This window comes from Pan troglodytes, chromosome 18, assembly GCF_028858775.2.
Source record: "Pan troglodytes isolate AG18354 chromosome 18, NHGRI_mPanTro3-v2.0_pri, whole genome shotgun sequence".
NCBI lineage: Eukaryota > Metazoa > Chordata > Mammalia > Primates > Hominidae > Pan > Pan troglodytes.
This window is the reverse complement of record NC_072416.2, coordinates 4,655,421-4,668,019: the sequence shown is the minus strand read 5'-3', so window position 1 is coordinate 4,668,019 and position 12,599 is coordinate 4,655,421. Positions and strand designations below refer to the sequence as shown.

General features: G+C 57.0%; 1 protein-coding gene across 2 annotated transcripts; it reads right to left on the bottom strand.

Annotated features, from left to right (window-relative positions):
* Positions 1 to 418: 418 nt before the first annotated feature.
* Positions 419 to 12,513, bottom strand: LOC134806982 (uncharacterized). Of its 2 annotated transcripts, none has more exons than XM_063796495.1 (5): positions 5,042 to 12,513; positions 3,451 to 3,742; positions 2,803 to 2,989; positions 1,710 to 1,820; positions 419 to 604 (listed from the first exon to the last, which is right to left on the bottom strand). In XM_063796495.1, exons 1-5 carry the CDS (start codon positions 5,139 to 5,141, stop codon positions 518 to 520), a joined length of 777 nt encoding a protein of 258 aa, XP_063652565.1. In that variant the 5' UTR covers positions 5,142 to 12,513; the 3' UTR covers positions 419 to 517. The 2 variants fall into 2 exon arrangements, with proteins under 2 accessions (XP_063652565.1, XP_063652566.1); XM_063796496.1 differs by having other exon boundaries at positions 419 to 601.
* Between the last annotated feature and the right edge of the window lie 86 nt (positions 12,514 to 12,599).

The following is a 12,599-nucleotide window of genomic DNA, read 5'->3' as shown; positions in this document are numbered from 1 at the left end:
CTGATGAGGGAAGGCCAGGGGTAGGGCTCCTAGGTCCTTGGATAAGAATGAGGGTCTGGGCACTCCTGGGGACAGCTGAGTGGTAGGACTCCTGGGTCCCCAGGGGGCAGGTCCATCTTCAGTGGCATTTGGCCTAGGCTGGGATGCTGAGTTATCCACTTTGTTCTGAAACAGACAGAACCAGGCAGCTCTGGCATGGGCCCAGCCCAGCCTCTGGCCCCACTAGCTTCACTGCCTTCCTGTCCCCTGAGACCTCCCAGCTCCCAGGTCCAGCCCAGCCCCTGCAGGCTTCCTTTAAGCCAATTTGACCTCACCCACACCTGCAAGTGCAGGCCTCTCCCCGCAGCCTCTGCACTATTCCTGCTTAGAGCCTCTTACGCTGACTTATTTGAACTCATGACCCCACCAGGCCTCTTACTGACACTGCCTCGGTTTCCTCATCTGCACATGGGTGCAGGAACTAACGAGCTGCAATGCCTCAGCCTTCCCAGTAGCTCTTTTTGCTAATTTGAAAGACTCAGGATGGCTTGAACCCAGAAGTTGGAGGTTGCAGTCCACCATGATCACCACTGCACTCCAGCCAGGGCGACAGAGTGAGACCCTGCTTCAAAAGAATAAAAAATTAAAGCCACTCCTTGCTGGGATTGTCAGGGCTGGGCCTGGGCCTGTCTGACCCAAGGCAGTAACCGCAGATCCCAGAACTGCCTGGCAGCGTCCCCAGCCGGGCCCTCCCAGTTAACGAGTAGACGTAAGGCAAGGAGTGGTCTAGCCCCAGTCCCATCTGTTGGGGTGGGGGCGGGGGGCTTCAGCCGCAGTCTGAGGCCCTGGGCAGCTGGAACCTGTGCCACCTCCCTCAGCCTGAGCTCCTGCTGTCAGAGTGCTTCTGGGTCTCCCGGGAACCAGGCAGGGCCATCTGCTGGGCTGGGGAGGACACCGCCTTCCCTGGCACCCTGAACGAGAGTGCGAACCAAATGGCCTCACCTCTTACCACCTGCCCGAGAGCCAAGAGGGAGGTGGGGAAGTGGGGACCAGACAGGACTGGCCTGGCCCCCTTGGGCACTTCAGTCGTCACTCCATCCCAGAGGACTTGAGGGGACTTGGAACCCCCCAGACGGGGTAGAGAACAGCTCCCCAGACTGGAGGGAGCCCCTTTTCCTGTCCCTGGAACAGCCCTTCCTCCATCCTCCCTCTAACTGGCTCTAATTAAAGGGTGAGAAAAATGCAAATTTAAGATTTGCTGAGGACAAGCCGGCACCTCAGCACGAGGAATTCCAGCTGGTGGGGGTGAGGGTGGGCGCTCCTCACCCAAGAGCAGGGTCCTCTCCTGTAGGCAAGCCCTGGAAACCCTCGCTCAGGCTCTGCAGGGAGCACGTGCTTCTAGGGCCCAGTAAGGCCTCTGTACCGAGGCAGCACTGCTGGCCCCAAGTGGACGTGGCCCTTGACTTCCTCTGACCCACCACCCTGTAGGCAACAGTGTCCGCCTCCCCCAAGGCACAGGATATGGTCCCTGGGTAATGCCAGCCCCTGGCATAGGGCAACTAACTATGCTTGTCGGGTGCAGCCACCAGCCCAGGTGTTGGAAGGTCGAGGCAGGCAGCTTCTGGGGTCCAGGCCTCGAGCCTGTCGGTACCACGGGGATCACAGAGATCTTGCTGCTCAGGGGTACCGGCAGGACTCTGATGTGGGGCCAGGCCAGGGCCTCCACTCACCCGGAAGTCAATGCCTACGGTGGAGATGAAGGTCCCCGCCAGGAAAGCACCGTCCTTGAATCGCACCAGCAGACAGGTCTTCCCCACGCCCGAGTCCCCCACCAGCATGACCTAGGACAAGCAGGAGGGTTGGGGGGAGTCTGGTCTGCCCTGAGCTGGCCTGGTCAGAAGGGGGCTGCAGGTGAGGAGTGGAGGGAGGCAGCCCAGGCCTGCAGGCTCAGCGGGGCCAGGGACCCCGATGGGCTGGACACCCAGCGTCTGCCTCTGAAAGGCTGGGGCTGCTCTGTCCTTCTGCACAGTGGCCGTCTCAGTCAGCGGGGAGTGAGGGCAGCCACCTGCATCCCGGACCCTCCCTAACGTCCATACCCCCACACGGTGGACATCATCTGGGAGGGGAGCAGGTGGGGTGGCAGCTGGGTACCTCCTAAGAGACTTGGGGAGGCCTCTACCGGGGGCTTCTCCACATCCCAGTAGGGACATGACCCCAGCAAGGCTCAAGAGGAATTTGCCCCATTAGGATCAGATCTCGATCTGAAGAGAGACCTGGGCCAAGTCTGAGGTTGGGGGGAGGTGCAAGTGGGCAGCAGTCAGGCCTTCTCCCCGAAACCTGTGCTACCAAACCCAAAGATGGTCCTCCCGGCCCCCTGCCAAGTCCACACAGCCTCTGCCTTGGTCTGGAGTCCCAGGGTTCCCCATCCATCTGGCAAACCTCTTCCCCCCAGCAAAAAAAAAAAAAAAAAAAAAAGCCCCACAGCCAACTGGGTTGAGGGAGGGCAGCATATGGGAAATGGTGAGACCCCGGGCGGGGGCCAGGGCACTGGGGCGCGGGACGCAGGCACTGATGGTCGCGGGACCCTTGTGCCACCATGCCGCCTGGGGGGTGGGGGACAGGCCCTGCCAGCTGTTGGATACCCCAGACCTGGGATGGACAGCTGTGTGTGCACGATGCACCGTGCAAGCCCCACGGGGTTCCTCCCGCGTGGGCTCCGCGCCCTGGGGCCGCAGGCCCTGCACCCCCTGTCCGACCCCCAACCCATGGCTCAGGCCGGGCGCCACCTGCTGCGCTGGCCTGGGGGGCGGGTGCCTGGCTCACCTTGAAGGCGACGTCGTAGAAGTCGACACCGCCGCCAAGCGAGGGCCGGCCGGGCTGCAAGGGCCCGTTGGGCGGCGCGTCGGGGCCGGAAAGCGCAGTCCCGGAGCGCGCCGGTCGGGCCCCGTTGGCGGTGGGCAGCGTGGAGGCAGCGGGGGTGCTGGCCCCTTTGCTCTTGGGGGTCTTCTTCCTGGACATGGCGGGCGGGCGCTCAGTGTGCTCCCGCTGCAGCCGCCGTGCCCTGGGCCGTCCCGCACCCCGCGCCAGCCGAGCCCGACCCGGACCCGAACCCGAACCCTTCCCCTGGCGGCGGCGGCGGCGGCGGCGGCATCATCCCGGGCGCCCGGCTCGCGCCCCGCCCCCGCCGCTCCACGGGCGCGCAGCCACTCAGGCCCGGCCTCCCGCCGCCGCCGCCAATGCCGTGCGTGGGGCGGGGACATGCAAATACACCCCCGCTCGGCGGGGCGGGGGAGGTCAGGAGGTCCGGGCCCCGTCCCGCCCCCGATCACGACCCCTGCCCGGGGCTGCCTTGGGGCCAGGAGCCAGCTGTGGGGTGACAGGCCTGGGCCAGGAGTCACCCCGGGATCCTGAATCCCCTCTGCTGGCTGCACACCACCCCAGCTCGGTGACCCCCAAACTGGACCGCCAGACCTGGGAGGAAGGGGTGTCCTGAGATGTGGGTGCTGGGGCAGAGGGCCCGCATGGACGGGCACCGCGGGCTTCTGTCTCCTTAGCCCCAGATGCCTAGCGCTTGGCCCGGTGCCCTTCACTGCTCCATCCCCTCCAGGGTAGGCGGGTCCAGGAAGCTCCAGCCCTGGCTTGGCAAACACACCAGGCTGCTGGGGCAGGCGCCCTGGGCTCAGGTGACAGCTGGTCACCGGGAGGACACAGCGGGCGCGGCGATCTCCCCCACAGCTTCTGCCTGCTGTGCACGCCTGGGGATCTGCGGGAAGGAGGAAGTCGCTGTGGCAGCCAGCCCCCGGGCCCTGAGGGTCCCCTCCCACGGGACTCTGCCCTCAGGGTCTGAAAGGTGGAAAGCAGAGGCCCCTGCCCAGGCTGTGTGGCTGGCCCCTTGTCCTTCCCCTCCAGGTTCGGACCTTCAGGTGGCCGGGGCCGATTCTCCAAATCCTAAGCTGGTCCCTGGCAGACCCACCTCCCCAACCTGGGCTGCACTGGAGCTCTGTCACCCCCTCTCACAGAGAAGATGGGAATGCAGTGGTCAGAGCTGGGGCACAGTGGTCCAGAGGGGTGGTGTCCTTGGCATGCGGGGGCTTCTTGGTGTTTCTTTGGGAGCTGGAGAGATGACCCGGCTGTCCCCGGAGACCTGACAGCTGTCACCAGGACCTTGGGCCCTTCAGAGACCTGAGCCCTCCCAGCTGGCAGTGCCCAGAGTCCAAACAATTGGCTGCCTCTCGGGTCAGAGGCCTGAGAAAACACAGATGGAGGGGCACTGCCCAGCAGAGTGATTCCTCGAGAGGGCCTGGCAGAGGCCGTGGAAGCCTGCCCTACAGCAAGCACTGTTGTGTGCCAGGCACACGACCTCTTCAAAGTTATCCTGCAAGGTGGGTACTGCCCTCAGTGTCCAGATGGGGAAACCGAGGCCCAGAAAGGCAAGGAGCCTGTGCAAGGTCAGCAGGCTAGGAAGGGCAGAGCTAGGATTTGTTCCTGGGAACTCCAGCTCCAGAGAACATAAACCGTCCCATGGCAGAAATCCCTGTAGACTTAATCCCCAGGAACCTGGCAGAGCTGGGGGGCAAACCCGGAAGCCCTCTCAGAACCCTTCCTTGTCTCACTCCTCTGGCCCCCCAGCTCTTCCAGACCAACCCCCAGTGTGTGTGCACTGGGCCCGGGTAGAGGCATTTAGCTTCTGCAGCTGCAGCCCTGGGGACTCCAGGTGTCCACCCGTGCTACAAGGCCTCTTTCAGGATGGCTGGCCCAGGGTCTGAGCTGGGGGCCTCAGCAGCTGCTGTGCACTGGCCCCAGGGTCCTGGGCAGTGGACTCCCAGTCCAGTGGACCCCGTCCTGCCAGCTGCTGCTCAGGTACCCCCAGGGCGCGGGCAGCAGGAGGAGTTGGGTGCAAGTAGGGCATCCTGCAGGGGGAGGAGTGCGGATGGGGCCCCCAGGAAGAGGAGGAGGCAGGCGCGCTGGAGAAAGTGGGAGGCCAGGCGGGGAGGGGAGCCTTGAGAGAGCAGAGGAAACGGGCTTGCGCTGGCAACCTTTAAAATTAGGAGAGTTTACATACAAATCCAAGTCTCTGGTTTCTCTTGAAAATGGGGAGCTCTGGGTGCCTGCATCATAGACCCCTCTCTTGGCTTCCAGCAGGCCTCGGAATCTTTGATCATTATGTCTCTTGGTTGCTGTGTTTGCCATCTGTTTCACCCTCTGGAGTGTAAGCTCTCCGGGCACAGGAAGCAGCTTGTCTTGGTCAACTGCTGTCCCCAGCAGCCAGCTCTGGGCCTCCATAAGCAGCTATTAAATTGGTGAAAGAGGCCAGGTGTGGTGGCTCACGCCTGTAATCCCAGCACTTTGGGAGGCTGAGCAGGCAGATCACTTGAGGCCAGGAGTTTGAGACCAGCCTGGCCAACATGGTGAAACCCTGTCTCTACTAAAAATACAAAATTAGCCAGGTGTGGTGGCTGGCGCCTGTAGTCCCAGCTACTCAGGAGGCTGAGGCAGGAGAATCGCTTGAACCCAGGAGGCGGAGGTTGTGGTGAGCTGAGATCGCGCCATCGTACTCCAGCCTGGGCGACAAGAGCGAAACTTGGTCTCAAAAAAAAAAAAAAAAAAAAAAGGCCGGGCGCGGTGGCTCACGCCTGTAATCCCAGCAGCACTTTGGGAGGCCGAGGCAGGCAGATCACGAGGTCAGGAGATCGAGACCATCCTGGCTAACACAGTGAAACCCTGTCTCTACTAAAAATACAAAAAATTAGCCGGGTGTGGTGGCGGGCGCCTGTAGTCCCAGCTACTCGGGAGGCTGAGGCAGAAGAATCGTGTGAACCTGGGAGGGGGAACTTGCAGTGAGCTGAGATCGCACCACCGCACTCTAGCCTGGGCGACGGAACAAGACTCCATCTCAAAAAACAACAACAACAACAAATAAAACTAGAACAGGCAGCCAGCAAGGGCAAGGCGGGGGCCAGCGAGGGCAAGGCAGGGGCCGGCATGGTGGGAAAGTTCAGCAGGGAGGCCTTGGGATGTCCGGATTCTTGGCATCTTCAGAACTGGAGAACAGAGGAGTCCTGTGGGCCAGGGCAGGTCCCTGAGACAGGGTCCAAGTTTGAGATGGGCCCTGGGAGCTGGGGGCGGAGAGTGAGGTCCGTGTTCCCCTGGGAGGGGTGCTACAGCCCCGCACCCTTCTGGTGCAGAGCTGGCTCTGCCAGGGAGCGGAAGGTCTCCATGGGTTCCTGTCCTCGAGGGGAGAGAGCGCCCTGGGTCTCCTTGGGGCCTTGCTCTGGGACTTTCGCTCCTGTTACCCTCTGACGGCCCGGCCCCCTGGCATCCTTACACCGTGCCCTCTAACTCCTGCCGGTTCCTTCTGACTGTCCTGGGTGTCTGGAAGGATGTGTGCTGTGAGCCCCCAGCCAAAATGACCCCTGGGAGCCATGGATCAGGACAGTCTCTTTCTGGCCCCCATTTTCCAGTCTCTTCCCTACACTCTGCCCCCAGAGTGGGGCCCTCGGGCTGGCCCTTGTGTGCCAGGAGAGGGGGCGCAGGCACGAGTCAGGCCTCCTCAGGCTTCCAGACTCTGCCTGGAGCCCCACCCTCAAGGGAGCCTGCCCTGGCTCCTCCTGCCCCACTTCTGGCTCCCTGGATGCTCTCCAGCCCTTCCCCGGCGGCTGCATGGCCGCTGTAGCAGCCTGGGAGCCTCCTGAGGACAGGGCCCTGTCCTGCCTACTCCTGTTCCCGCCAGGCACTCGAGGGAGAGCTCTGTGGCTGAGCAGCAGAGAGCTGGGCTGGACTTCAAGGGGCTCTTAGCAAGCCAGGGAGTGGCAAAGCTGCCACGGCCTGTGCCCCCAGGGCACCTCCCAAGACCCTCCTCTGGAGCTCAGCGGTCTGTGCCCTCCGCGGGGTCCCCGGCTTGCTATGTGCCCCTGGGCATGTGGCATTCCCTGTCTGGGCCTGCTCCCCTCTCCATGAAATGAGGGGGCAGGAGGAGCCGATCTCTGAGGTCCCTTCCAGCTCAAACACCTTATGTTCTATGAAATCTGTGTGAACGTTGCCATGGAGACGTTGGAGGAACTGCGGCAGCACCGAACGCAACTTCCACCCGAGAGAGGAGCACTGAGTCACCCCAGCACGTGGGTGACATCACAGGTAAGCTCTCTCCGGTGTCCAGGTGTGCAGCAGTCTGGTGTCCTCCTAAGAGGTCACCCCCCTTCAGCCTGCTCACCATGGTGGCCCTGAGGCCCTACCGGGTGGGTCGGGACAAACAGGTGTCCATCCCTGTCCGAATGGGGACCCTTTGTCTGTTGCCTGCAGACGTGACCACAGTGACTCAGGTGCTCCCAGACGGGAAGGCGGCAGAGGTGATCTGCCACACAGAAGATGAGCTAACGGGGGAGTCATGTGCGCCTCTGTGGCTGTCAGAGCAGTATCCTCACTCCTACGGAGCCAGTTGCCTGCTCTCAGCAGTGCTGGCTTCCTGCGCCTGAGCTGAGTGAGGGCGTCCGCTTAACCATTGGAGGAGGCAGCATCAGGGCTCCTGGCTGGAGGCTCTCCCGGCAGCCTCAGAGTGACACACATGGCCTCACGGCAGGTGCAGGGATCCCTGTCGATGAACAAAACAGACCCCTGCGTAACCGTAACAATCACTGACTACCCCAGACTGCACCAAGTGCTTTCCTTGCAACGTTTCTCTTTTTTTTTTTTTTTTTTGAGATGGAGTCTTGCTGTGTCACTCAGGCTGGAGTGCAATGGCACCATCTCGATCTCGGCTCACTACAACCTCTGCCTCCCAGGTTCAAGCAATTCTCCTGCCTCAGCCTTCCGAGTAGCTGGGATTACAAGTGTCCACCACCACGCCCGGCTAATTTTTGTATTTTAGTAGAGACAGGGTTTCACCATGTTGGCCAGGCTGGTCTTGAACTCCTAACCTCAGGTGATCCACCCGCCTTGGCCTCCAAAGTGCTGGGATTACAGGTGCCCACCACCACGCCTGGCTAATTTTTTTTTTTTTTTTTTTTTTTTTTTTGAGACAGAGTCTGGCTCTCGCCCAGGCTGGAGTACAATGGTGCGATCTCGGCTCACTGCAAGTTCCACCTCCCGGGTTCACACCATTCTCCTGCCTCAGCCTCCCAAGTAGCTGGGACTACAGGTGCCCGCCACCACACCCGGCTAATTTTTGTTTTTGTATTTTAGTTGAGACAGGGTTTCACCGTGTTAGCCAGGATGGTCTGGATCTTCTGACCTCGTGATTCACCTGCCTCGGCCTCCCAAAGTGCTGGGATTACAGGTGTGAGCCACCACACCCTGCCCTTTTTTATTTTTATTTTTTTTTTGAGATAGGGTCTCACTCTGTTACCCAGACTGAAGTGCAGTGATGCGGTTCCGACTCATTGTAGCCTCGAACTCTTGGGTTCAAGCAGTCTTCCCACTTCAGTCTCCCAGCAATTTTTTAGTTTTTTTATAGAGATGGGGGACTCACTATTGTCCAGGCTGGTCTTGAACTCCTGGGCTCAAGGGATCCTCCCGCCTTAGCCTCCCAAGATGTTGGGATTACAGGCGTCAGCCACCGTGCCCAGCCTTGTTTTCTAAGAGTCTAAATTAAATCACAATTATCTGATTCTTCCACATTTGATAGAACTCATCCACAAAAAGATCTGGATTAAGTGTCTTTTCCTGACATGGCTTTTGATACGTTTTCAATGTGTTCTTTTGTTATTGGTCTATTTGGGGTTTTAATTTTTTCTAGAATTGGTTTTTACAGTTTGTAACATATAAGCATCCCATATAGATTTCAAAAATGTAGGCAAACAATTGCACATAATTTTCTTTTATAATTTTTAACTTTTTTCATCTCTGTGAATAAACCTTCATTCTTCATCTGAATGTCCCATATTTTCTTTTTCTCTCTCCTTTTCTCTCAGTCACACTTACCAGAATTTTTTCCTAGAAAAATCTTAGCAACTATATCTATTAAATAGCTCGATTTTATTCATCAATTCTACTCTTTTTTTTTTTTTTTTTTTTTTTTTGAGGCCCAGCCTACTCTTTCTTTTAAAGTAACTAATTTCTGCTCTTTACTTTCTAATTTCCTTCCATCTTTTTGGGGGGGTTTATTTTACAGGTGTTTTTCTAGAATGTTGAAATAAATACTTAATTTATATATTGGTTTGATTCTTCATGCTAACTAATAAAAACAAGTGAAGTTATCCGTTTCTCTCCATGTATAACTTTGACTGCATCCCCATAGATTTTCTATGATGTTTGCTCATTACTATTCATTTCCTTTTTTTTTTTTTTTCCTTCTTTTTTGAGACGGAGTCTCGCTCTGTCACCCAGGCTGGAGTGCAGTGGCATGATCTCGGTTCACTGCAACCTCCACTTCCAGGGTTCAAGTAATTCTCCTGCCTCAGCCTCCCTAGAAGCCGGGATTACAGGCATGTGCCCCCACGCTCTGCTAATTTTTGTATTTTTAGTAGAGACAGGGTCTCACCATGTTGGCCAGGTTGGTCTTGAACTCCTGACCTCTGGTGATCCGCCTGGCTTGGCCTCCCAAAGTGCTAGGATTACAGTCATGAGCCACCCCACCCAGCCTATTCATTTCTATATGCTCTAATTTTTATTTATTTATTTTTTGAGACAGGGTCTCACTCTGTTGCCCAGGTTGGAGTGCAGTGGCACGATCTCAGCACACTGCAACCTCCCCATCCAGGGTTCAAGCGATTCTCCTGCCTCAGCCTCCCAAGTAGCTGGGAATACAGGCATGCATCCCCACACCCAGCTAATTTTTGTATTTTTGGTAGAGATGGGGTTTTGCAATGTTGGCCAGGCTGGTCTTGAACTCCTGACCTCAAGTGATCCACCCACCTCGGCCTCCTGTAGTGCTGGGATTACAGGCGTGAGCCACTCTGCCCGGCCAAGTCCTGTTCATTTCTGTAGGATTGGTAGTGATGTCCCCTCTTTCATGCTTTTGGTAGTCAGTCTAGCTAAGAGTTTGCCAATTTTGTTGATCTTTTCAAGGAACTAACTTTTGGTTTTTCTGCTTTCTAGTTTACTAAGTTCCTCTCTAATCTTTCTTTAGGTTTCATTTGTTCTGCTTTCTAATTTAATCTAATTTAAGGTAGAATTGTACTTTTTTTCTTTTTTGAGACAAAGTCTCACTCTGTCACTCAGGCTGGAGTGCAATGGCATGATCTTGGCTCACTGCAACCTCTGCTTCCCATGTTCAGGCGATTCTTGTGCCTCAGCTTCCCGAGTAGCTGGGACTACAGGCACATGCCACCACGCCCAGCTAATTTTTGTATTTTTAGTAGAGATCAGGTTTCTCCATGTTGACCAGGCTGGTCTCAAACTCCTGACCTCATGTGATTTGCCCACCTTGGCCTCCCAAAGTGCTGGGATTACAGGCATGAGCCACTGCACCTGGTCAAAGACAATTTTTTTTTTTTTTTTTTTTTTTTGAGACAAGAGTCTTGTTCGTTGCCCAGGCTGGAGTGCAGTGGCATGATCTCGGCTTACTGCAAGCTCCACCTCCCAAGTTCACGCCTGGCTAATTTTTTGTATTTTTAATAGAGACAGGGATTCACCATGTTAGCCAGGATGGTCTCGATCTCCTGACCTCATGATCTGCCCACCTCAGTCTCTCAAAGTGCTGGGATTACAGGCATGAGCCACTGTACCCATCCCAACATTTTTTATTTGAGACCCCCTTTTATTACATAGGTGGTTAAAGCTATAAATTTCCCTCTAAGCACTGTCAACTCCCACAACTACTGCCTGCCCCACCACCCCTACCATTCAGATCAGACATCAGGGCCAGGTGCAGTGCCTTCCACCTGTAATCCCAGCACTTTGGGAGGCAGAGGTGGGTGGATCACGTGAGGTCAGGAGTTCAAGACCAGCCTGGCCAACGTGGCGAAACCCCATCTCTACTAAAAATACAAAAATTTAGCCGGGCATGGTGGTGGGCACCTGTAATCCCAGCTACTCAGGAGGCTGAGGCAAGAGAATCACTTGAGCCCAGGAGGCAGAGGCTGCAGTGAGCCGAGATTGCACCATGGCACTCCAGCCTGGGCAACAGAGCGAGATCCTGTCTCAAGAAAATAAAAGATGACATGTCAGGCATTTGTTGCATCCAAAGAGGGCTGTTAAAATTACTTATTGGTTGACAAATGAGCACAGTGTTATACAATGGAAACATTTAAGATTCTGGCCTAAGAATATTTGCTGACCAATAGAACAAACTCTTTGCGCTGGGGTGGGGGTAGTGGGAGAAGAAAGCCGGAGAAGGAATCTGCCCTGCCTCCTCACACACACCTGGCTTCGGTGGCATCCCAGAGGGGTCTGTGAGTATGCGAACAGACCAGTGACCCCTCCGGGGGGAGGGCATGCATGTGGTCTAGAAGTGCAGTGCCAGCCTTCCTCTTCAACCCACAAGCCTCGGGCCAGGCTTGCTCCTAGGTCCCAGGGCCGCTCTGCCCCTCCACTCAGAAGAGTCTGTCTACAGGACCAGGTGGCAGAGGGTGTGGGCCCCACACAGAGTCACCTCCCCTCACAGCTCACTGACAGAGCAGTCAGTCAGTCAGTGAATAGGTCAAATGTTTCAGAACACGCGAGAGGCGGCTGCAGCATTGTGAATGGACTAAATGCCACTCAACTGCATGATTAATTAATTTCTTTGAGACAGGGTCTCCCTGTTCCCCAAGCCAGAATGCAGTGGCACAAGCAACGCTCACTGCAGCCTTGGACTCCCGGGCTCAAGCGATCCTCCTGCCTCAGCCTCCTGAGTAGCTAGGACTACAGCTGCACACCACCCTGCCCAGGTAACTTTTTAAAAATATTATTATTAATTTTTTTTTTTTTTTGAGACAGTATTGCTCTGTCTCCCAGGCTGGAGTGCAGTGGCGCTATCTTGGCTCACTGCAAGCTCCGCCTCCTGGGTTCACACCATTCTCCTGCCTTAGCCTCCCGAGTAGCCGGGACTACAGGTGTCCGCCACCACACCTGGCTAATTTTTTGTATTTTTAGTAGAGACGGGGTTTCACCATGTTATCCAGGATGGTCTCGATCTCCTAACCTCATGATCCACCTGCCTCCGCCTCCCAAAGTGCTGGGATTACAGGCTTAGCCACCATGCCCAGCCCTAAGTTTCAGATTAGCCCTAGAGATTAGCCTTAGGGGTTGCCTTCTCCTGCCCTTCCCTCATAGACCCTCTGCCACCAGCCACACCCAGAGCCCGGGCAGGACATGTGGCCACCTACCCAGCTCTCCCGGGGTCACAGGCCGAGAGCACTCCCCAGCTGGCTGCTTCCCCAGAGGGCGGTTTGTGCTTTCTCAAGCAGAGGCAGGTGGGTGCTGCCGAGCAGGAGCACTGCCTGGAGGTCGTGCGATCTGGCCACCTCCAGGAAGAAGACACGGCCACCTCTCCCTGCCGGGGGCCTGAGCAGATCAGACCACAAGCACAGGCTGCAAAGGTACCGACCGCAGCAGTGGGCCTGACAGTCGCAACAGCACCCAGCCAAGGCCACAGCAAAGGCACCAGCTCACGCCTGACCTGAAGCGTGGGTGGGGGGACTGCAGTGGCTCACAGAGGAGGAAGGAGGCCCGAGGGGACAAGCAGAGGCCAAAGGCCAGAAGAA

Coding starts and splice junctions, on each gene's coding strand:
- LOC134806982 (XM_063796495.1), bottom strand. CDS start 5,141: ATGATCAAAGATTCCGAGGCCTGCTGGAAGCCAAGAGAGGGGTCTATG. Junction 3,743..5,041: donor GAAACCAGAGACTTGGATTT/GTATGTAAACTC, acceptor TCCTTCCCGCAG/ATCCCCAGGCGTGCACAGCA. Junction 605..1,709: donor CCGTAGGCATTGACTTCCGG/GTGAGTGGAGGC, acceptor ATTCTTTTGAAG/CAGGGTCTCACTCTGTCGCC.